Source organism: Phoxinus phoxinus, assembly GCF_949152265.1.
Source record: "Phoxinus phoxinus genome assembly, chromosome: 13".
In the NCBI taxonomy this organism is placed as follows: Eukaryota; Metazoa; Chordata; class Actinopteri; order Cypriniformes; family Leuciscidae; genus Phoxinus; species Phoxinus phoxinus.
Window position 1 is genome coordinate 30,367,093 of NC_136888.1, and position 27,088 is coordinate 30,394,180.

Here is a 27,088-nt window from a genome sequence, read left to right on the forward strand (position 1 = left end):
CTTGCATTTATATTTAGGGCCCTGCGCTCGGTCAGCAGCAGAATATAATAATGCTTCTTTGGTTTAATTCCGGCACTTTACAGACCCGAGTCTAAAGTGAGGGAAATTCAGTCATTTTCACAATAATACACACACACCAACATTCACTCAAACCGTGATGAACGTCTGTCTCGCTTCCTGTTGACTGGCCCTTTCAGAGCAAAGTCTTTGTCCTTACACAGTGCACACACAAAACTATAATGATATATATTCTTACGGGATGACTTTCAGATCAGTATTAATCTTTGATGAACACTTTGTGAATGTACATACTGTAATTATTGTATTATTACCACTAGAGGTCAGTATGTCAATCCACTTATTTGATGCTCAAGTCGTGGGCTAAACCCACAGAGAAGCTTTAAGAAGAAAACACTTCACATGAAAACATCACCTAACAAGGTTTTCACGCAAGTAAAGTGTAATATAGTCTAGGCATAGGTGTGATAAGACAGATGAAAATAAAATATCTTTGGCTCCTGGATTTATTAACAAATACACAATGGCTTTTTATATATATATATATATTGATTAATTAATTAAACACAAACAGTTGTACTTCAGTGGATTTCAATAAATAAGAGTTGGGAAAGCTGCTAAACCAGTTCCACTACTATTACTACTTCTACTACTAATGTTATTAATATAACACAATAAAATAACCATCTTATTATATTATAATAATATAAGTCCTTAGGGTTTAAGTCAGTCTCAGATTTTAGGTTTGTTTTTCTTCTGTAGAGACTAGCACAACAGGAGTTTCCTGTATAGATCACTGCAGACAGAAGCCCCGTCACCATAACAACCGCGCATCTGGGATCGTGGGATGCGGAGCAGTGGCAGTATCCATGAGTGAATGATGATGATGGTGAGGGTCGCACAGAAGGGGGAGGGTGCGCGTGATTGGCTGGCATCTCGGCGAGACGGCGTTTACCTACGGGGAGGCTGACACCTGTGTGTGTGTGTGTGAGAGAGAGAGAGAGAGAGGGGGAGAGAGAGAGAGAGAGAGAGAGAGTAAGTGGGCTGCTTACGCTCAGAAAACAATGCACTCTTTGTCCTTGTGAACTTTAAATACATTAAAAAAACTGCTCTTATCAAAATGTCACTGAAATGTGGAGACGAGACATAATTTCAGCTTTGTTTTAGAACCTGGTGAGATGATGTTCTTCATGTGGTAATGTCTGAAATAACTGGCTTTAAAGTCAAAATTAAATCAAAAACCATTTTTTTTTATGGAATATTGCAGTATTATAAATGGTTTGTCCATGCACCTCATTATTTTTTAAAAGGGACAGAATGTGTCTGTTAAGTTTCATTTCATTGTTGTAAATGCCCATTGGAAGGAAAAACATTGTGTTTTTGTGCATGTACTGTATCTTTAAATGCAAATCCTATCCAGAAGAGGGCGGAGCCTTTACAACTCATGCCTCAGATATTCTGCCAAAAACTGTTCGGTTTTGATTATCATCTCCAGTTCTTCTATCATACAGTTCTTCATCGTCATAAAAGTTTTTTATTTGCATGCTTTAAAGCCGTATCAGTATAAACTTCTATTTTATGGTTTTCTGAGAGCACACATCCGAAGCACGTGCACAGTTAAACTATATAAACTGCTATATTAAACTAATTTCTCTTTCGCATCTTATTGCGCTTAAACTACACTTTAAAAAATGTGGGGTTGTTTTAACCCAATTTTGGGTCAAATATGGACAAACCCAGCCATTGGGTTACATTTTTAAATTGCATTTTTGATCCTACGTTTGTTTTGTCCATATTTGACCCAAAATTGGATTAAAACAACCCAGCATTTTTTTTTAGAGTGTATCAAAAACACACAAGGTTATTTTAAAGACACAGTGAACGAAGGTCACAGACAGTCAGTTAAAGGGATAGTTCAAGTTGTTTCAAACCTGTATGAATTTCTTTCTTCTGCTGAACACAAAGGAAGATATTTTGAAAAATGTCAGTAACAAAACAGTTACCAGGTCCCATTGACTTCCATAGTATTTTCTTTTCCTACTATGGAAGTCAATGGGACCTGGTAAATGTTTGGTCAAAATATTTTCTTTTGTGTTCAGCAGAATAAAGAAATTCATACAGGTTTGAAACAACTTGAGGGTGAGTAAATGATGACAGAATTTTCATTTTAAAGTGAACTATATATATAATTTTTTTTTTTTTTTTTTTTTTTACTTAATCCTTATCAAGTAAATTACGAAGACCTGGAAAATACATGGGGCCTTTGAATATTGTTGTGGATAATTATTACAATTCAAAAAAGTCACTTTTAAGCGTTTAAAAAAAAAAAATATGTATCGAACGGCAGATCGTTGATGTTGCTAAAAAATTAATTTAGATTTCATTAAATATAGGAGAGTATAGTTAAAAATGTATGTTAAGTGTACTATGCACTTTATGCTTATTATAATAGTGCATTGTTAGCTTGGCTACAAGCTAATGTAAAACTATTAATATTTAACTTACCTGTCACAGTCTTTCACTCTCTGTTTCTCCTTCCTTTTTCTCCCTCTATTTCTGGGTTTCCATCTACAAAAACATGAATAATCACTGTAATCCACTGTGTCAGTATATACCACAGTGTAATTGTACGTAAACGACTTGTTACCTGTCTTGTTTTGTTGTAGGTTTTCTTAGTCTTGGCATCACAATGTAAGAGAAATCATGCAGAGACAAAAAAGAAATGCAGAGGGACTATTACAAACACATATTTCGTATGTTGATCAATTCAGTTCATCCAGAAAAACACATTCACAATTTCAACATTTATGTTCAATATTCAATTATGTTCAATAATTCATTTCAATATTCAATTAGCTTGTTCAATAATCTATAATAACAATAAGCAGCTGTATCACAAAATAGCTGTATGCAAAACATACGGTTACATAAACTGAATTGATCTTTTCCTTACCTACATTCACAGGCTTTGTGCTCCACAAAGGTCATCTCCACATATTCCTGGCCCTGCTCTGCTGGCTTAATCTTTAATAACTGAAAAAGTCAAAATATTAATATCCATCGCAACTGTGTGCCAGACACAGACAAAACAATGTCTCTTCCAGATATAACTTTAGTAAAAAACCAAACAATGCCTCCAACAATAAAGGCCATTTTTATATATTCAGGTCATAATATAATATAATATAATATAATATAATATAATATAATATAATATAATATAATATAATATAATATAATATAATATACACTCACTGGCCACTTTATTAGGGACACCTGATCAACTGCTTATTAATGCATATATCTAATCAGCCAATCACATGGCAGAAACTCAATGCATTTAGGCATGTAGAAATGGTCAAGATGATCCGCTGAAGTTCAAACTGAGCATCAGAACGGGGAAGAAAGGGGATATAAGTGAGTTTGAACGTGGCATTGTTGTTGGTGCCAGACGGACTGGATTTTCACACGTAACCATCTCTAGAGTTTACAGAGAATGATCAGAAAAAGAGGAAATATCCCGTGAACGGCGGTTCTGTGGCTGAAAATGTCTTGTTGATGCCAGAGGAGAATTGTTCGAGACTGGTTCAGCGGATAGAAAGGACACAGTAACTCAAATAAGCACTCGCTACAACTGAGGTCTGCAGAAGAGCATCTCTGAACACACAACTATCTCTGAACACAACAATCTCTGAACACACAACAATCTCTGAACACACAACTATCTCTGAACACACAACTATCTCTGAACACACAACTATCTCTGAACACACAACTATCTCTGAACACACAACTATCTCTGAACACACAACTATCTCTGAACACACAACTATCTCTGAACACACAACTATCTCTGAACACACAACAATCTCTGAACACACAATACTCTCTGAACACACGACACATCCAGCCTTGAAGCAGAGGGACTGCAGCAGCAGAAGACACACCGGTGACACTCCTGTCAGATAAGAAAAGGAAACTGAGGCTACAATTCACACGAGCTCACCAAGATTGAGCAATAGAAGATTGGAAAAACGTTGCCTGATCTGATGAATCTTGATTTCTGCTGTGACGTTCAGATGGGGTCAGAATTTGGCATGAATCCATCCTGCCTTGTATCAACGGTTCAGGCTGGTGCTGTAATGGTGTGAGGGATATTTACTTGCCACACTTTGTGCTTCTTATTATTGATTGATTGAGCATCATTTAAACGCCACAGCCTGAGTATTGTTTCTGACCATGTTCATCCCTTTATGACCACAGTGCATCATCTTCTGATGGCTACTTCCAGCAGGATAACACACCATATCACAAAGCTCAAATCATCTCAAACTGGTTTCTTGAACATGTCAATGAGTTCACTAAACTCAAATGGTCTCCACAGTCTCCTGATCTCAATTCAATAGAGCATCTTTGGAATGTGGAGGAACGGGAGATTCACAGCATGGATGTGCAGCCACAAATCTGCAGCAACTGTGTGATGCTCTCATGTCAATGGTGACCAAAATCTCTGAGGAATGTGTCCAGCACTTTGTTGAATCTGTGCCTTGGCAGTTCTGAAGACAAAAGGGGTCCAGCCCGGTACTAGAAAGCTGAAGCTAATAAAGTGGCCGGTGAGTGTATAATATAATATAATATTTAGAGGAATCAAATGTCTAAGTACATTGTGGAAGCCAGTTTCCTCACCAAAGTACAAAAGGAAAAAAATAAAAAATTTAGAGAAATGTGAAAATAAAAAACAATTGTGAGTTATAATGTCACAATTACACTAAGATATGTTGTGCTTCTTTTGAAACAGTGAGTATTGTGGTTGTTACCTGCATAGTGATGTTAGAAGTGAGCGTAGGGTGACACTCCAGGTTCTCATCTCCACAGCAACCAGCGCAGCGGACCAATGGCACGCAGGCGGGGCTGAAGATGTGCTCCACCTCCCCAGGGTACTCCTGAACCACTTCCACGAGCTTCTCTATAGTGCGGCAGAAGCTTTTCCCCCACACCTCCTGAAAGAGCATCACTGCGACACAGAAACACTGTATGAGACGCATGTAAAAGAGTGCTAGAACACACAAGAAGCATCACTGAGCATTTAGAAGAAGTCATTGAGCAAACTATGATAGATAAGAGAAGAACTTGTCACATAATCCATAATTAACCAATAATAATGTGCCTCATTAGACTAGAATTATATAGTTACTCAAATTCTAAACTTCTCACTCTGGTTGAACCACTTATAGTTTAATCTCAAGAAACTTTTGTTCTTATTTCGCAAAGCAAATATATACAGTACATGACGCATGTTTATATATGTAGAAATTTACAACGAAATAGAAATGTTTGATTTACAAAATATCTAGGAAAGGCAACAAGAAAAACCTCAGCTGTGTGTGTGTGTGTGTGTGTGTCCGTGTGTGTGTGTGTCTGTGTGTGTGTGTCCGTGTGTGTGTGTCCTGTTTTTCATTTATCAGGATTTCTCAAAAGAGAATGTCCTATGTGGTCTTGCAGCGAAATGGCTCTTTATTACAAATTTGGATTTTTTTTTTTATTGCCATTTTACTCTCACTATTGAGTAAGGCTTTCTCTTACATCTGAATTAGAGGCTATAAATATTTATTTGACAGCAAAAAACTGCCAAAAAGGCTCTACTAAATAAATAACACATGGCTAATAAAAGCACTTGAGTTAAGAACAATGTACAGTCCCCCTTTTACAGTTCCTGAAAAATATACATTTTTCATCTGTGTCTGATCCTCATAACCAAAACAAAAATGTTGAACAGAGTAAAAAAAGATGGGGGGAAAACAGTTTTTTTTTTTCAACTATACACACAGGTTCAATAGATTTCTATATTCGTGACTCAGTTTTAAAGAACCTTTATTCTTAAATTTATTTATTCTTTATTCTTAAAAAAAAAGTTTTATATGAGAAGAAACGTTTTAAATGAATGCATAATCCTTCCATGTTTAATGGATTTTGTTTAAAAGTGATTAAGTAGGTTTACGAGCTGTTTAATTCATGAAATGTAATTAAAATGAAAAATTAATAAAAAATAAATAATAATTTAAAAAATTAATAATAATAATCCCATGATGGGAACCCATAAAAAGTTCTATATATGAAGCACCTGACGGAACCCTTTAAGGTTCTATATAGAACCTTTTCTTCTAAGAGCGAATATCATCTAAACAAATGATGTAAAAATGTAGCAAGTGTGGCGAGATAAACCAGTGTATCTGATGAATATGTATTTGATATGTTTTAAGTCATGACATGACTCTTACCTTTAGCAGTGCTGTTTACATTTCCTAAGGAAGAACTCTGCAAAAAAAAGTGTAGAAAAAGACAGAAATTATATAATTGATACCATATAAAGGCCATGATTAAAAAAAAAAGTGTGAACTCACTTCATTAATATAAATTTTCTTCGAGAACATGTAATTTTTTTATCAGATTGCCAAAAATATTTGTTAAATCTTCAGGTAAAGTTAAGATACAATTTAATATACTGTACTTTTCCATTTTTTCCCACCATTTCCCACTCATTATATCAGTATAACTATATATAATATGTTGCTGTGGTTCCAGTATTATGTATTTCAGCATAACTGTTTGTTATTTATGTAATGAAGTATGAGTGACCCCTGTTAGCGTTATGTGGCACTCTTCACCTTCAATTTTGAGACCAGGCCTTGTTATGTGTGCTAAAAGTTTAATAAAAGCAATAATCCCTGTGAAGCCGTGGTTTACAGTGAATATATAACAGCTCCGCCAAACAATGGCCATCAGCTGTTCTAAATTCACTGTAAACAATGGCTTCTTGGCGCCCCCATTGCTTTTATAAACCAGCATTAATTCCCTGTTGGTCCAGGCTGGTTATGCTGGTTAGAGCTGGTATAGTGCTGGTCTAGTCATGCTTTTCTCTGGCAAAACTGAGCTGGTGTATCTGGTCCACCTGCACTCCCACTTCCCATGCTGGTCCCTGCATCAACAATGATGCTGGTGACCAGAAATTCTGGATTTGTCACTGACTTAAACGACAGGGCCTTTAAACAACAGCCCTCTCTGGTGGCAAGAAACAATAATACATGTTTCCTCTTCTGTGTTTTTACAGAAGTGTTTTCTTCTCGTGTGTTTTTAATGTGTGCCAGGACAAGAAGCTGAGCCGTATCAAATTCCTGTTAGTGTGTGTCTGTTCAAGTTCAAAATCTGCTTCCTGAAGTATAAGATTTAGCTATTTATTTTCCCATTAGTCCATCTCCCTCTGCGGTTATTTTCAATTGAGCCTATGATAAACAGCAAGGCTTTTTTTTCTATCAGCCAGAAAAATGTAGGAATCGGTGTGGTTTTGAACCAGTGCCTTGAGGGGAACAGCATGCGATACTTTGGGATGGGAGATATGGGGAAACTATAGAGAAAATGTTAGAGAATTGAATTAATCACATAAGTCTCCCAACCTTTTCTCAACAGTATATTATGTTATATTGCATTACTATATTGCATTTACTATTGCATTGTAAAAAAAAAAAAAAAAAAAAAAAGTTGTCGATTTAACAACAGACAATTCAAAAAAAAAACTTGATATCTCAAGTTCAATCCAGGGAAGTTCATTCTGATGCTAAATTTTTAATTGTAAGATTATTGCAACATGCTTATTGCATTTTTTGTTTGTTTGTTTTTTTACAGTGAAATATTGCTACAGGCTCTTTGCACAACTTTATAGCCAGTTAATTTTAGCCTATATAAATGAGAAAAACTAGAGTTATGATTAGGCAATAAAAAGGATCTGGACACTTCACAGAGTTATTCACAGAGTTTAAAGGCCTAGTAGGTCAAAGCTTTCAGCCACCACGGCAAGACTAGTTGTGAAAGTGAAAGGGAAATCCTGCGGGGTCAATGCGATTACTGTGTTTGCCATATTTTTATTCTAAAATGAGGGAATTTACTGAGACATTTACAGTAAAGAGTAAGTACTTCCATTAACATTAACCCTATGCTATAAAACACAGTTGGGAGTGCAGAACTTTCAACATCCTGTTCCCTATTAAAAACGTAGCTTTAACAGCTTAAAGGACCATTAATACAAAACGCAATTTTTGTTATTAAAGGAACACGCCGACTTTTTGGGACTTTAGCTTATTCACCGTATCCCCCAGAGTTAGATCCACACATACCATTTTCATCTCCGTGTGTGCCGTAACTCTGTCTGACGCACACACCGCTAGCCTAGCTTAGCACAAAAACTGGAGGTAAATGGCTCCAGCTAGCATACTGCTCTCAATAAGTGACAAAATAACGCCAACATTTTCCTATTTACATGTTGTGATTTGTATAGTCACAGTGATTTGTACAAATAACAAGGTCACATGAGACACAGCCATCTTCTAACCGTATACATACTGGGAACTATATTCTCAGAAGGCGAAGCACTGCTACTTCTGCGGAGTGATTTGCTCGCAGCGCCTGAGAAGTCCCGTGGTGAGGAGAAGAGAGTTCACCCAGTGTTGAGCTAATCACTCCGCAGAAGTAGCAGTGCTTCGCCTTCTGAGAATATAGTTCCCAGTATGTATACGGTTAGAAGATGGCTGTAAAACAGAACAAAGGATGACATGTGACTAGTGACAACAAGACTCAGACAGAAATACAACAACTCTGGCATTTTATAAATGTGACTTTTTTGAGAATGTTCAGAGAACAAAAGTAATGTTCCTGTGCCAGTCTTGTCCTGTTTAGTTTTATTTTATCTTCAGTTTAATTTCTAGTCAAAAGCGGTGTTCGAAATCGAACAAAGATGTTGATCCAGGAACACGTATACTTGGTGAAATCACATTTACCCATAAAGGAATAGTTCACTTCAAAATGAAAATTCTGTCATAATTTATTCACCCTCAAGTTGTTTTAAATCTGTATGAATTTCAGATAAACACAAAAGAAGATATTCTGAAGAACGTCGGTAACCAAACAGTTGACGACCCCCATTGACTTCCATTGTAGGAAAAAAATACTCTGGAAGTCAATGGGGTCCATCCACTGTTCGATTACAGACATTCTTCAAAATATCTTCGTTTGTGTTCAACAGAAGATAGAAATGCATACAGGTTTGAAACAACTTGAAGGTGAGTAAATTATGGCATTTTCCTTTTTAAGTGAACAATACCTTTAATTTGTGCGTACAATAGAGACTTCACAGTTAATGCAGACTTTGGCATTAGATAACAACATGATGTTCCAATAAGCAAAAAGTATCACATGAAAATATGTGTTGAAACCAAGCATTCCTCATTAGATGAAAAAAAAAAAATTGTGAATAATTTTAAGTAGCGAATGAAATATAAATGTATTTATAATTAACACTGCTCTTGACTTATGTTCCATCTTATATAATAATGATATAATGTTTTACACTGAGCTAGTCATAGAGCATTCTGGGATTTCCTGGATAAAGCCTTATGTCTTAATTAAGCTTATATCATATGCTTATGTTCCCTTAAATGCTGTCTAGTTCAGTGACAGTGAGGGATAAAGGCAGGTCTATTCACAGGCAGGTCTTTCAGACACGAGACGGCGGGCTCTTGGCATCTCCATGCTCCTTTGGTCTTGAACAGAAGAGCAAGGTTCACAAAACTTGGCACGTTGACTCAGCTATGCGAGGGACCTCACGTAGCACCTCTTTGTCCGTGTGTGTGTAACCAGATGGGCTGCATGAAAGTAAAGTACTCATGAAGGTTCTATACTGGTCATAAATAGTGAATGGGAATGTTATAGAGAACATCCACTGTGTCACCACCGGGAACGTACACAAGATCAATGCTTAAAGGTATAGGGCCCTATTTTAACGTTCTGAAACGCAAGTAACTTTGTGGGCGGATCCCGGGCGCTGTTGCTATTATACCGGCGGGATAAATGACTATTGCGCCCGACGCAAATCTAAAACTAGTTGGTCGGAAGTAGCTTCATTACTCATAGGTGTGGTTTGGGCGTAACGTGCAATAAACCAATCAGAGCGTCCTCTCACATTCCCTTTAAGAGCAGATGTGCTTGTTCCATGGCGGATTGCTATTATAACGGCGGGTTTGCCAGACGCATGATGGTAAAGGTGATTTCGCAGTCTTCATAATTTTGTTTCCTGGTTCTTGAGGATAACCCACTTTGTCAGATGTCCTTATATACAGTCCCTGTGTGTCTCACCACTATTGATCAAACAGGTTTGATCCGTCATTACTACAATTAGCCTGAATAATTTGGGTAAATGTGTAAGCTAGATTTATCTTCATGGACACCACAATGATTTCCCTCGTGTGGTAATATTTTTCCTTGTAATTATGTATGGTTTGCAAAAAATATGAACTGCTGCGTCTGTGTAGATGAGAGAAGCAAAGTGTATGCGTGTTGTGCACACGCTACATTATGGCCAAGCATGCACCCTTAAAATAGCATCTGAATAACGCGTTTTCTTGAATTGTTGGTTGAGCTAAGCAGAGAGAGAGAATTTCTATTTCAATCTCTTTTTTTTCATTAGTTAATCACAAAGCTAATAAACAGTGTCGATTACTATTTACTGTTCTATTGCATTATATTTGTCACTTTCAGTATTTTTATTAAGTGGTAATTTTTCTGTGCTCAATTGTAACTTGTCACCATTATTGTGTTATGTGTGTAAGTGTTGACATCCACCTGTGTGTAATATTTTAATGGATTCTTGGTCTGTTCAGATTATTTTGATGAGGCCATGTCAGCGCCGTAGGCCATTATTAAAGTTGCTGACAGGACAGACTGCGCTGGAAAACACTGTGGTGTGGGTGGATAAAGACTCACTCTGAATCATGGTTATGAGTACGAACTCTCTTGGGATAAGTAAAAACAACAAAATAAGACGAGTACATGCTTACATCATTTAAGTTAATAAAGTACATAAAACCACCTTTAAATCAATCAATCTGTCTGACTGTCTGTCTATCTACCTATCTTTATATCATCTGTCTGTCTGTCTGTCTGTCTGTCTGTCTGTCTGTCTGTCTGTCTGTCTGTCTATCTATCTATCTATCTATCTATCTATCTATCTATCTATCTATCTATCTATCTATCATCATCTGTCTGTCTGTCTATCTCTTGTCTGTCTGTCTATCTATCTATCTATCTATCTATCTATCTATCTATCTATCTATCTATCTATCTATCTATCTATCTATCTATCTATCTATCTATCTCTTGTCTGTCTATCTATCTATCTATCTATCTATCTATCTATCTATCATCGTCTGTCTGTCTATCTCTTGTCTGTCTGTCTATCTATCTATCTATCTATCTATCTATCTATCTATCTATCTATCTATCTATCTATCTATCTATCTATCTATCTATCTCTTGTCTGTCTATCTATATATCTATCTATCTATCTATCTATCTATCTATCATCTATCTATCATCTGTCTGTCTGTCTGTCTGTCTGTCTGTCTGTCTATCTATCTATCTATCTATCTATCATCTGTCTGTCTGTCTGTCTGTCTATCTTCGTCTGTCTGTCTGTCTGTCTGTCTGTCTGTCTGTCTATCTATCTATCTATCTATCATCTATCTATCTATCATCTATCTATCTATCTATCATCTGTCTGTCTTTCTGTCTATCTATCTATCTATCTATCTATCTATCTATCTATCTATCTATCTATCTATCTATCTATCTATCTATCTATCTATCTATCTATCTATCTATCTATCTATCTATCTATCTATCTATCATCTGTCTGTCTGTCTGTCTGTCTATCTTCGTCTGTCTGTCTGTCTGTCTGTCTGTCTGTCTGTCTGTCTGTCTATCTATCTATCTATCTATCTATCTATCTATCTATCTATCTATCTATCTATCTATCTATCATCTGTCTGTCTGTCTGTCTGTCTATCTTCGTCTGTCTGTCTGTCTGTCTGTCTGTCTGTCTGTCTGTCTGTCTGTCTGTCTGTCTATCTATCTATCTATCTATCTATCTATCTATCTATCTGTCTATCTATCTATCTATCTATCTATCTATCTATCTATCTATCTATCTATGACTTTGTGCATATGAACAGACTGATGTGAACTTCAGGGTCTCCTACAAGCAGAAACATCAGGTTTAATAACTCCGATCTTGCGGTCCGGAGGATGCGAGGCAGGAAGTTTCGAGAAAAATAGGAAAGCAAACAAAATGGTAACCAAACATTTCTGCAGACTTTTGGCTCCTCTTAAAAATGTGGATTATGATAGAAACTGAGGGCATTACAAATGCAAATAGGAAAATGTGAGAGGCTGTTTGGGAAAATGTGCTGGCTCCAGAGATTGAGGATTTTATTGAAATACTAGATGTTCTGATCTCCTCTGTTACCAACACTGTGAACGGTCTTGTGAGTTTCCAGAAACGAGTCTTCTTTTCTTGAATAATTTGACTCAGGACTGGTTAAAGAGGTAAAATATATATATATATATATGTTAAAATCTATTCTGCTATCCCAGCTTATTTTGCAGAGACAACTATATATAAGCAATCAGTTCGATTTATAACTCGTGCTATCGCTTTCACTTCCAATTGTAACTCCGCTCAGGTCAGAACAGTCTAGGATAAAGACCCTGTCTCTTAAATATTAATCCAGTGACCTGAAGTCATGCAGAAAGAGTCTCCTTCCATCCTGTCTTTTCCTATTGATCCAGCAGTGTGGGAGAGGGCTGGCCTTCTTCGACAGGAAGAATCTGAGTAAACTGAACAAGAGACTTCAAGCAGACACAAAGTCTATGGGAACTTTTACTTCAACATCACAAATTACAACACAAAATCTATAAAACGGGTGCCAGACTGCACGCCTTTACTGGCAAAACTGAAGTGAGGCAGGGTGGATCACTGGAATATTTCAATGATGCGTAATAACCACAAGTTTCTTTTATTTTTATTAATAAGAACAGAATCCTGTGATCATGGTTTCATGCAGGCTTTCGCTTGAGGTTACATTAAATCAAACTTCACAGTTAAAAGGCAGGGGGGAAAAGAATAAATCAAAAAAGCATTTTCCAGAAGAATTTCTGCTATTTTCACAAATATTACACTACAAATACAATGGATGTGCTTCTTGCCCAGTGCAAATATGTCCAATCACAGTCCTGTATTACTCCAGCAAACAGCCTAATTTCAGAAGTAATATTTGTGATTCAAATGCTATTCAGATTTTGCAACCAATTTGTGAGTTAGGCCTACATAATATATTTTGTTACAAAAATAATAATATTTAGATTAAACTTTTTTACTGTTTTAATTTAAATGTTTTTTGTAAGACTTTTAGTTCATGTACATTCAAATATGAATTTACACTTAAAGATATGTTGAGCATGAAGTAATGTAATAATGTGTTTATTATTATATTATTATGGATTAGTGTGCTAAGTTGAAACAGTTGTGATTCCTTTGCGTTGTTTCTTTTCTTTCGATTACTGTTTTATTAAACATCAGTGTCTGTTGCCACCATTTTTTAAAAAGCAGTAAGTACTTGATTCTGTACGTTACAGTGATTTTACCAAGCATAAAGAGAGGCATATGTGTATTGCTTTAATTTCACTTTTATTTCTGTACTTTAATTTCAATAAAATATTACCATAATGTTAATATAAGTAATAATATTTTAGCCAGGATGTTAGAACATATCTAAGGCTACTGATCTGTTATGTTTTTAGAACAACATTTTATAGACTTTTATAATCTTGAAATAAAAATAAAATGATGAATTCAATTAATGTCTGTTTGTAGATCAAATTTTTATAGAAAAAAAACATATATATATATATTTCAGTTTATTTTCGGGTCGAAATGGACCCCAACGCAAAAGATGTAACAATTTAGTTTAAATGTTTAAATCTCTTATATATTTTTTTTATTAAAAAGTGTATTTTGACCGTCTTAACACATATCCAAAGTTGAATTTTCGTACTAAACTATGGATTTTTAAAACAATGTTATACCTCTTCCGGGTCAAAACGGACCCGGATGCATTAGTTAATGAACACTTCTATAAAGTGTTTAGATTATTATTATTCAGATTCCAGTTAGCAAAATCTTAGAGGACAACACAAACAATATTTCCTTGCTCAAAAACATCTCCACATAAACTCCCTTGAAATTGGCCAACCATGCATAATTGTGCTCCTTATTACAGTAAGCCCTGCTGTGGCTATGTAAATGGTAGCAAATTGCCTCCAGATGAGAGATTAAAGCCTACAGAGTGGATGACAGTCCCCTGAGTGCCACTGAAGGAAGGACAGATCCATTTTTCCTGATTGTGATTGCGCCTCGTCCCCTGGGCCATAACCAGGCCCGTACAGGAAAGAGCCAGGGTCCCGTCACCACAACAACTCGTGCTACTAACTGAGACGTCTGGAAGCATATGTGTGTTAATGAATGCATGAGGAGCTGCAGCATATTTCATGAGGGTTTCATAGTTTATCCATAGTTCAGTAGAAGTTTCTTCGTCCAATAGAAAATTCAAGCTAACACGCCTGAGATTCCCAGATGAAATATTTGCTACATGCACTATATTAATTCATGTATTAAATATTGTGGTACTTGCATTGATACGAAGCACAATGGTCAGTGTTTTAAAAAGATGCCTAAAAAATTGCATTGGTAGTAATGTGGGCATAGAAATCATTCCTACATACAATTTGAGAGTAGGTTTATGCATGTACTAAAAACGGTAAAAAAAAAATATTTGTGTTTTTTTCTTTCTTTTACGTACAGACGACAACGGTGTCAAACTGATCCCCGTTCACAAGGATCTGTGGAAACGACTAAAAACGCGGTATTATTTATGCCAGGCCAGTAGATGGCGATATGTATCATTTTGTAAAGAAACACACGCCAAACTAGTAACACTATGTAATAGGCAAGCGCATGACGTCACCGTTTTCACAAATTCCAGTTTTTTTTGCACGAAGATGATAGCTCTTTTGTTTGTCTTGTTAAACTTTGAAAGTTTGAAGTCCTTTAGAGTTTGCGTTTACAGGGCCCCAAAAGGTTGTTGTTGTGTATAGTAAATGAACGAAAAATGCATTAAAACGTTTTCTGTTTTAGAGAAATTTATGTTGTGTAAACTCCCCCTAAAATGTTAACTGTTTTATCTATATACAGCAAAATGTACAAAAATATGAATGAGGTCACTGAATGTCACACCAATCTGTGAATTTTGCATCAACTTTTTTTTCTTTTTTTTGCAAGCTGAATTTTCCATATTCCATAAATTCCATATAAGAATAAGTGGAGCTATTTTTAGCTATTAATTTAAGCTGTTTAAACATACAACATTATACAAATGTAATATAAATAAAAAAAATAAAAAAAAAACTGTCACTATAATTATTATTATTATTAATGTAATTGACATTAATAATTGTTTGATTTAAGGGTTTTGTATTATTCTTTAAATAAATTGTTTTATTAAAAAAACGTCTTGATTACAAATGATTAAAGTATAAATAGTCTATCAATTTATAGTTTTATTATAAATTAACATGTAAATGTCTTTACTATATATATATATATTTGGTCCAATTTTTTTGGACCAAACTTAATTAAATGACCAATATAATTTATGGTTACATAACTTGTTTAAGTAATAATATAGAAAAATGAAGAAATTGTATAATATAAAGGCTCGAACACAAATATTATTTCTGTGAATATTCTGTGAAATCTTCCTCACCTATAGCATCTTAACTATGTGTCTATAAAACATACGATATAAACAATGATTCCTTGTGGCCATGATTCAGTTGGGTAGGCAAACTTCAGGAAGGTGTTGTTGACTGTGTGCATGTTGACTCATGCTTTCTTTTAGTTGTACTGACACACAAAGGTGATCCCTGAGGAGACGAGTGGACATGTTTGTTGTAGCGTGAGTAAAGTGTCCTGTTGAACCAGGAGTAAAGGACAACAACGCTCGCACGCAGTGTAGATACAATACAATTCAATCTGTTCTGAATGTGCTGTCACTGGAAACACTTCTACACTCATCACATGGAAACACTCATCGCATGATCTACAGTGAAGGCAGTGGATCAGGACAGTGTCGGCTCAGGTGTTCACTCGGCCAGCAAGTCCGTCGATGGATCTTGGATAAAGTGGCTGCCAGCCACTCGTGTTCTGGAGGAAGCCTGAGCAGACACAGATGGTCAGACTCAAGTATTATTTATCTGAGTGTTGACGGAGAGGAAGCACCTGTGGCTCGCTCAGTGCTCATAACACACATGCTGTCACTCGGTCACTCTCTCAACTCTCAGCCCTTATTTGGAGGACTCATTTCTTCAGCCTTTCTCCTCTGCTGTGTGTTTCTATGGTGTGTGCTGTCTGAGTCACATCTTTTTATCATAATCCTTTTTATTTTTTTTGTCTGAGATGGATTTTCAATGATCTTGTCTTTTTTAACTTTTGATCTTGACTAGTTGAGCAAAACCTTTTTTCGACAGTGATCGATTTTCAGCATCATTACTCCAGTCTTCAGTGTCACATGATGCTTCAGAAATCATTCTAATATGCTCAAGAAACATTTATAGTTATTGTTATCATTATTAAAAACATAATATTTTTGTGGAAACCAAGACACATTTTCCCAAGCTTTAGGTTTAAAGAACAGCACTATACTTGAAACATACATCTTTTGTAACATTAAACATATTGATAAATTAATTGAATGCATCCTTGCTGAATTAAAGTACTCATTTCTTTCCAAAATTAATTGGTAATGTATATACAGTGTATAATTAGTTTGTTTTTTGTTTTGTGGACCAAACTTAATTAAATGACCTAAAAACATAATTCATGGTCAGAGCACTTGTTATAATAAATAAATTACAATAATGATGAAAAAGGAAGAAATTGTATAATATAAAGGCTCGAACTCAAACATTATTTCTGTGAATTTTGTTTTCTTCCTTGCCTATGTTATGCAACATTATATCTATATCTATATATAATATATAAAATGTAATACATTTATCTGTCAAATATTGCAAATATTTAGATAAAATATGTCAACTATGTGATTATTTAATAGAAACTATTACTATCCATGTATCCGTCTATGCGTTCTCTGTTGAGAATTGAGATCACCTAAAAGACATAAGTTAAGTTTAAAACTTTGGTTACTGCAATATTTATTGAGTTCTCTGCACTGTTCTATGATGCTGCCTTTATCTGACAAATTAATCTGCATATTCCACACATATTGCTCATATAACTCCCATTCCATGTAACACAGCCCATTCATTTAGTTGTGATTCAGGAATCTGTAGCACATTTGTATTATTATTGGATCTGTGACACATCACAAGTGCGCTTAGAGGGAACGTTGCCAACAACATCTTCTGACATAAGATCAGATGATCCAAATATCCAACAAAGCTGGTATGATCCTCACTTTTAAAAACAGACACAGGACATTCACTCTAACAGGAAGCTAGAATCTGTGAATTAACACAAAAGCCTCAAAAATATTCCAGCACCACTATCATGTCCAGAGGGACTGAGGTCTGAGGCGAGCGTGAAGAACACCAGAACGTAAAGTTACCCGACGGGAGCAAGACAATGTACATGATGCAATGAGGAAGGAAATGAAAGCTGGCATGTCGCATGACACCCTTAAAAAAGAACATGTATTAACACTTGGAGGAAAGACTATGGAAGTGCACACTGCAGATGACACCGGAGACGGGAAGTAAAAAAAAAAAAAAAAAAGACAGGAAAAGGAGAAAATAGATTGGCGGCAATAATAGCATTGAACGAATGAACCTGCACATTCGGTAAAGTAATTAATGAATATGAGGAATAACTGTGGATGCATTTATCAGCATCAGTCACACTAACAACAAGGCTAAATATTCAGCTGACTTACTAAACATTCAGGACAACAAGAGGTTATAAACTTCCAAGAATCTGTAATATCCTACTTCACTCTTTCCCCGCCACTGACTGACGTTTCCATCATTTATGACACAACGATTCCCCGCCATAGACCTTATTCACAGCAGCGCCATCTTTGATTTTTAACGGGAATGAAAGCGAGGCTGTGAGGGATAGACATACATCTCTTCAGTGGGTTGTACTGTTGTTTAATGCATTTCTGTATTGTTCTGCTGATGATGAAACACTGCAAAAAAATATTTTCAGTAGACAAAAAAATTCCCGACAACATGAGCTGTGGAAAATGATACGTGACAGCTTTTTACAGCGGATGCCATTCAGAACACGGTAAGTCTATCCCTCACAGCCTCGCTTTCATTTTCGTCGTGGCGCTGCTCTGAATAAGGTCTATTGACGGAATTTTCCGCCATTCCAAGTTTTCACTGTTATACCGTAGGGGGCGCTATTACGCTTCTTCTGAAGGAGTGCAGAATCTCCGGATCAAACCACAGGCGAAGAAGAAGCAGAACCAAGCAATATAAGCAAACGCAATCATCAAACATTAAACAATCAAAACTGCCATGAAATGTCGAACCCAGGAAGGGTTAACGACTGCAAACTTTCGGGGTGTTGATTGACTCGATTTACTCCATCTATGTTTCGATCATGTTCTGAATCTGATCCTGATGTAGACTTTGACAAAAAAGTGAAACTTTTTTCTTCTGAAACTTACCAACATTCAAGTGTTGATATACAAAAGAATACCATGAAGCTAGAATAAAATGTTTTTTGTTGTTGTTGTTCTTTTGAATGGATCTTTTGATATACCGCATGTAGATATTCATGCAACAAAATATTCTAGGGGCCTTAAAAGTTTTGTGAAAATTATCAAAAAGGCTGGCGCTGGCTGAAAAAATGCTGGCAGGGAAAGAGTTAAAAATTTGGTTTCAGGGGTTCTCAAACTTTTCAGGACCAACTTTGATTAAACCAGGGGTATACGAATTTAAAAAAAATTAGACAAAATCCTGCCAAAATATGAGGACGTTCTAGAGCCAGTGAACACATTGCACTTAAAGCAGGACAATAAAAACAACAGCAATATGTGTTGTGAAGTGGGAGTAATTCCTTATTCTCCAATATCAGTGTTTTATTTCTAACATACACCGTTCACATGTACATTTTCAAATGTAATTTATTCCTGTGATCAAAGCGGAGTTTTCAGCATCATTACTCCAGTCTTCAGTCTCATATGTCCTTCACAGTGTCCTTCAATCATTAATATGCTGATTTGGGGATTAAGAATTACATTTAAATCTGTTCACATATAAACCGATCGTCTCTTCAGAAAATGTTGACGAAACCAATTCTTATGAATTAGTTCTACAATCTCTTTATGAACTTTTTGAAGCGTCAAAGTGGTTGTGCAGAGTCCAATGGAAAGATATGAATCTCATATTTAATTTAGAATATCATTTGAAGTTGATGAATGGAGATGAATGAAAGACTTACATGTTTGGAAATACATGAAGGTAAGTAATTAATGATAGAATTTTCCTTTTTGGGTGAACTGTCCCTTTAAATATACGGTGGCCAAGAGAGCTCAACGCTCAGCTGAAGAAAACACACGCAAACAGAAAAAAAACACAGGCAAACACACGTGCTGCAAATGCTCAAAACACAACCAAATACCGAAATGTGCTGAAAAAAAGCAGAAAATGTTTCAAGGGGACACCAACAAGTGATAAACCAGTGACATGCTTATTGTTCAATGTCTTGCCAGTGGTGTTGTCGATGACCTGAACGGTGAGTTTTTTGTTTATTTTAAAATCCTAAACATTTGTACGTTGTGAGTATTAGCAGCACGTTTCAGTATTTGGTTGCGTTGTGAGTGTTTGCGTTGTGTTTCTCGGGCCCTTTAAACCTCCGCTTCCATTACACACACATCATCATGGGTGACACGTAAGCTTGTGCTGAGGACAGCATATGTAACCATGACACATGGAAGAATTTCTCCCAGTGCCTGACTCAACATATTTCGGGAACACTCCGCCCGACACGAGAGGGCAGAAGAAGACATTTATAAATGGTCTTCACAACCACATGGCCAATATTTACTTTCTCCTTCTGTTTGCTTTTCTCCAGAAATGGTTAACAGTGGCAGAGCAGATGAGACGGGCGGGACGGGCGAGACAGCAGCACAAAGGAGACATCTCTCCCTAGAGAAGAAAAAAAATGCATGGGAGGGAGCTCACATTATTCAGCACAGACTCTGTCCTAGTCCATTGGGAATTGCATGTCAGTCCACCCAGGGGCAAAAGGTGATCTGAATGCATTGCACTGCACCAGTTAGCACTAGATGGCCAGTCTGCTAAGAAACAGGTTTAATAAAGATCCAGTATCAGCATCAAAATAGCTTCAACTAAAAGGTGTTAAGGCCTTGGTCTTATCCAAACATGACAGTGTCCTCGTCCTCGTGTGTGTGCATTGGTGAATTCATATTCACAAACTGAAAACTAACTCTGTATATGTATGCACTGGAAGAACACCGCTGGGATACCGGGATTACAGACTTTTTTGGTGTATTGACCAATTTTTTCCACCAACTAAGCTTGCACAATAAACCATTTAAAGGTTATTTCATGCTCAAACCATTGAATTTAAAATATGCATTAAATTATATGCATTCAAGTTCTCTTTATGGAGCTTTAAGACTGTAATGTAGAGCATCTGTGCATTCTGGCACTAGTTATTGTCTCCAAATAATTGTTCAAAGTGAAAAAAAAAAAAAAAAAAATGCTAAAATCAATAGCATTCATTTGAGTTCCCACAAAAATGTTGGGTTCTGTAACAACCCAAGCGCTCAAGAGGGCCAGATGTATTATTGTGCAAGAATCTTAAGCTATAGCTAACTTTAACTTATTTGTTCAGACAGATTCTTGTCACAATATATCATTATTAACGGAAAAAGAAATGAATACTACACATACTGTATGATAATACTGGCTTGCATTCGAAGTCACATACTTCCCTACTAGAAAGGAGTCTCATATGAGGCAAAAAAACAGTATGTGAAAAGAGTAGTATGTTTGAATTCACAGTATTTAATAAACGATGAAAAGAACCCGAAGTGTGCATCCAAAGGACAATTTACTATGCCGTGAGGCCACAGGAGAGGATATTTTGAATGGCAGTGAAACGACACAACTGATGCTGGAAGGTCACATGACAATGACCACAATGTATGCTGTGCATGAATGTAGTACATCTGGCTTACATTCATACTACATGGTCATACTAACTTGGTCACAAAGTTATTACTTATTCAAAAGAAGTACCTAATAAAAGAGTATGGATTTCGCAATGTACAGTAAATAATCCAGTGCCGGTAACTGGTTGACACTCCAACAAAGTAGGTGGTAGTAGAATGTAAAAAAGATGTTTCTTCCCCCCCCCCCCCCCCCCCCCACCAATGTAGAAAAATTGAGCCAAAATATCCCAGAAATTGAAATTGTTGTTGGCTATTCCATCATGCGGAGCCTGAGTCTTAACCACAAGCACAGCTGTCAATCACGACGTTACACCCCATTTTTATAGAATCAAATAACTAACAAAAGCCAAACTTACTGAAAAAATTAACCCTTGAACATACTGTACACCTGTGTGATAACAACAGAAACGATCTTTGGAAATAAATGAATTGAAGTGTAATTGCATTTTTTAGTTTGGCCTGCGTCCCATTCGATTACACAGAGAGGTTGGGGTTTATGACCTATACTGCAGCCAGGGGGCGATCGAAATGCTTTGGCCTCACTTTTCAGGACTTGTGTGGCACACTTTTGGCTGATAGCTTTATTGATTTTTTTTTTCTTTCAAAATTTCTATTGGTAGTTGAGAAAATATTTTTATCGGGAATTCCTTTGGTTACGATACTCATGTAAAGACAAATCTGTTGTTGTGACAGCCCATAAAATAAATATATTTTATGTTATTACCTGCTACAGCGCCCCATGTGGTAATAACATTGGTTGCTAAATTTCAGACCCCATGTGGTCTCAAATGCAGTATCACACAATATGTAATACAACAATGTATGAAATCAAACTTCTTTCAACTATTGTATTCGCATCATGCAGTCATCTACCATGTAATACCCATACTGAACTGATATATGCTGTGTGTTTTTTAACCTCTGTCACACAAACACAAAAAAGTCCCTGATAGGTTTTACTCAAGTTCAAAGAAACCCTCTGTAAGATGATTGTCTAACATTGGGAATGATACAGCGACTCCTTTTCTTATACAAGTGATCATTACAAGATTGCTTTAAACAGATCCTCCAGAAACCGAGAACAGGACATGAACACATTGTATAAAAGCAATGTGAATATCCATTCATTTGCAAAAACAACACAGTCAAGGAAGGTGGAAAAGTATTAGGGTCAAGGACAAACTTTTATGCGGTTTTAAAGAAAAGCTCATATTTAACCCTCTGGTGCTTTCCGCATGGCAGTCAAAAATTGCAGATTTTTTTTATTTCAATGAAATTAATGTACTATATTTTATTTCGATAATGTTTTTCATTTAACATTCTGTATTTTAGGGAATTTCATGGTACTTAATTGTATTTATTCAGTTATAATCCATTTGTTCACTTTTTGAGCATTGACCTGAAAATTATCTTTCCAACCTAAACTGGCATAAATATTGAATGCTTTAGGAGCACAGACTTAAGTTTGGTATCTTAAAGATAACACTTGGCAGATTATTGCTGAAGTGAAATTTTTTTTAAAAAGTGAACTTACCTTTTATAAAATTGTATGTTTATTGTTATGAAAACTGAACAAAAATACGATTTAAATTTTTTATATGAAGTTTATATTTTTCAAAACATGTTTTACTCTAAAACTGCAAGAAAATCAAAGCCATAAAGCTAAAGTTTTGTTTCAAATTTGAGGTTGATACATATTAAAAAATTAGCTTTTAGTACGATTTTTTTGGGCGCAGTACCAAAAGTTTCCATTAGAAGAAATTAGTTTCCCAATCATTTCCAATGCGGTCCTTTTTTACCATGAAAAATACAAGTGTGACTTTTTTTTTCAGGATCATTTAAACTTTTTGTGTGTGTGTGTGTGTGTGTGTGTGTGTGTGTGTGTGTGTGTGTGTGTGTGTGTGTGTGTGTGTGTGTGTGTGTGTGTGTGTGTTCACATATAAGTGCCAAAACCTTTACCAAGTTTAAAAAGTTGCAACAAAACGAAACATTTTGTGACCGAAGAGCACCAGAGGGTTAGGAACCAATAAAATGTAATTTTACAAGTTCACGTTTTGATATAATCAGAAAATATGCGTATTCCGCGTGCGGTCCAAGGAGAGGGCTGGAGCTCGGAGTTTGGCCCAAACCCAGAGCACTCTCCCCTTAATCCCTGGCTGGGATCGGAATAATCGAGAGTGAGGAGTTGGGGTGGAGGAGGTAACAGAGGTAAGTCGGCTCTACATAAGCCTCCTCTCACGCTGATTGTTTCGATTATCTGAACGTGTTCCTCACAAACTTTGTTAATTAAACAATAAGTGGTTTAACCATCAAGCTATCAATCATCAAAGTAGTAGCAACATGCTCTCTATAGCTTGAATAAATGGAAGTGTTCACATAAAAAAAATGGTGCCATGTCAAATGAATGATACTTTGTAAAGCATTTAAATGGAAAGAAGTCCATTTATTTAGAAGAAGTGCTAAAAATTATAGAAGTGCTTAACCTTCCCTTTAAAATAATCACCAGCAATAGTAACTGCAGGTGTTTCCCCAATGGTGAACGTCATTTCCCCGAGTATAACATGTTCCTGGATCAACGTCTTTGTTGATCCTGGAACAACATTCCAATCAGCCAATCAGATTTAAGGGACAGTTTAAGTTTACAGTTTATCTCAAAATTATGTTTACAACCAGGGTTAGGAGTTTCTACATCAGTATTATTCACCTATCATTTTTGGGATAAGTTATAAGTTTAGGGGTAGGTCAACATTTTTGACTGGAATGTTGTTCCAGGATCAACAAAATAACATGTCTTACTTGGCAAAGTCACGGTGACTGTTTGGGAACTTCCTGTAACTCCTGATATAACGAAGTTTAGACGCAAGAACAAGAGAGAGGGACAAGAGAAGACAGAGACACACTCACACACCTGGTGCACAGCCAGTGATATGAGAGACGGCATTAGTGGATTTGGGAAAAATGAATGGAGGCGTAAGTCAATTGTGAGGTCCGGAAGAAGCGTGTGGTTTTTGGTTTTACTACGCCTGATAAACTTTGTTCTAACCTGCCACTAGCATGATTAATATTGAATAACAAAAGAATATACACTTTTCACTCGTTTAATGTTTGTCACTGCTCATTTTACGCTTTTGTAACTAGACAATACTAGATTTGCAGCAAAAAATCCATTCTCTACTATTCTCTGAAATGATTAACATGATATGAAAGATATATCAATCTTTCATATCATGTTAATCATTTCAGAGAATAGTAGTTTAATAATCAGATGAAAGCTTCAGTTGTAGTGTGGATGTAGGATATACAGCCATTTTAATCTGATTTGACACAAATAACTACTTTTATACTACCCGGTAATAAAAACTGTCAAGCATTAGGTTGAGGGCCTTGAAGTGTGGTGGTCTAACTAACAGTGTTTGGCTATTTGAACTACACACATGACTACAGGTGCATAAGCCCATTTGTGCATGTCTTCGGCTCGAACACATTTGTTCATGATGACAAGGAATAGATAAGAAAGTTGAGGTAGACTCTCCTGCCAACATTTCTCCTTACAGCCATTAGCCATCTCACATAACATGAGGTGCGATATTTTACCTTGAGATGTGGGACAATTATCTTTTTATTCAACATTGTGAAACTTGGCATTTCAAAGTGATAGTTTCGAATGGATATAGACAGTAGCCTATGTCATTTTTATTTGATATCTTAGTAGCTAAAAGGGATAGTTCACCCAGAAATTAAAGTCCAGTCATCCTTTATTCACCCTCATATCCAACCCGTATGAGTTTCTGTCTTCTTTTGAACTAAAAATAAGTTATTTTGAAGAATGTTGGTAACCAGACAGTTGACCATTGACTTCCATAAAGAAAATACTATGGAAATCAATTGTGCCCCACAACTGTTTGGCTACCAACATTCTTCAAAATATCTTATTTTATGTTTAACTGAAGAAAGAAATTCATAAATGTTTGGAATAACATGAAGGCAAGTATTTTTATTTTTGGGTGAACTATCCCTTTAAGAGCACATGCTAGTTCTGACGACTTAATATTGCCAAATTAGTCTCTCATTATCTTTGAAAACAAAAGAAAGCATATAAATATATTGTCTGACTGTCTAATTTGATGATTTTGTCATCGATTCATCACTACTAAGTAAGGCGAGTCAGTGTGTCACACACGCCTGTGGGTTAGTTAGAGAGGGGTGATGCAGTTCGTCACGTTTCATGACTCAACGCTTTCTCTTCCAGCACTTCAAAAAGGGATCAAGTTATAGAGGGTGTTATAAAAACAGCCGTCTGCGAGGCTTTACTGGGATCCGTGTCAAAAGTAAACTCAGTGTTGCCAGACGTACGATAATTATCGTATTTGTACGATAATTTTGACCTCTGTACGATGTACGATCAATAATGAAAAAAATCCCATAATGTACGATAATTTCAGAATTGCCCGCAAATTAGTTAAAAAATCTCCCGGAATCTAGATCGATCAAGCAAGAGCGCGCATGGGTAGCGCGCGCACAGCAGAGAAAGGGAGCGAGAGACCTTGCGTGTGTGTGCTAGTGTCATATACTGTCTATGGCTAGTGTGCGTGTGTGCCTCACGAAGCGCATGTAAGGACCTATTTTTTTACAGTCTATGGTAAGGACCCAACCAAGCGAATTATTCAGACCCCCCCCCCCCCCCCCCCCCCCCCCCCGTTGGAGAATTCTGCGCATGTTTTCCTCGTGTACGATCATTTTCATCCAAATACGATAATTTTGAGCTTCTGGTACGATACTTGGACATTTCCAATCTGGCAACACTGAGTAAACTGACTCATTCATTCAGTCAGTCAGTTTTTTCATGACTGTCAGCTGCACGTAGACACGTTCAAATCCTCCTGATCCTCTTTTTAATTCATTCATACTTTAGAAAGTTAGACTATCAATTGAATATCTCTGTTCTGGACACGTAAGCTAACAGCAACACATTCACGAAGCGTTTAAACATACACGTTTATATTCTCACACCCAATGTAGCCATTCACACTGGACACGTTCTAATTCAGATACAACGCGACGTAGAACAAGTTTTGCTTTAACTTTTTACAGTTGAATTACTTTTAATTAGACATAGAGACCAACAATTAAAAGATGTGCATACTTTTCAAATCGCACGTGATACGCGGCAAGAACGCTACGATCAAGCGGTCTCGCTCCATAGATTAAAATAGCGTTCTTCTTCTATAGTAGCGTGACATCGCTCGCTTGCAGCGTAGCCAATATGGTTTATCATTTATGCAGGTTAACTGTATAAAAAGGAAAATTAAAAAAACTTGCTCACCTGTGCAGGTAAAAGGTTCAACTGGACCGCAGCAACTATTTGTAACAGTGACGTCAAATAACTCATCTCGAATGCCAGGGCAAGTCTAGTCGTAGAAAAATCCAAACAGTAGTCCATCCAAATAGTAATGTCAATTCGGAGATTTCAACATATATTCCACAAACAGTTCTGGGTGGCCAGCTTGTGCCTTCCTCGTCGGCAATAAAGTGTGCTCAGCTTTCTCAAAGCGTCCAAATAAAAAGTAACAATCCGAAATATATCCAATATTTTATCTTATCTTTTTGGTTTCATAAAAAAAATAAAAAAAATCAGTGGTCATCACTGATCACTGGCGTCACTTAATTGCATCCAATCTATATCACCTCGGGTAGATGTACGCGAATACCAGCGCTAAAATGTTTAAAATAACCCGTGCTTTTTAAAATTATAGTTGGCAGTATTAATCGTCCTCACGCGCCACTTGAAATCCAGCATCTGTTTCCTAGTGCAAGATTCCTGCTCGCGCATTTCCCAAATAGAGTGGCACACTTCCACATGAGCGCCCTGACTACCTTTCAACAAGTTGATCATTTAAATCTCC

General features: G+C 36.4%; 1 protein-coding gene across 1 annotated transcript; it reads right to left on the bottom strand.

The window, feature by feature from the left end:
• Positions 1 to 558: 558 nt before the first annotated feature.
• On the bottom strand, positions 559 to 27,088 carry pgfb (placental growth factor b). The gene is made up of 7 exons (XM_079633275.1): positions 26,509 to 27,088; positions 6,297 to 6,333; positions 4,836 to 5,032; positions 2,972 to 3,051; positions 2,666 to 2,695; positions 2,524 to 2,586; positions 559 to 991 (listed from the first exon to the last, which is right to left on the bottom strand). Exons 1-7 carry the CDS (start codon positions 26,623 to 26,625, stop codon positions 970 to 972), a joined length of 546 nt encoding a protein of 181 aa, XP_079489401.1. The 5' UTR covers positions 26,626 to 27,088; the 3' UTR covers positions 559 to 969.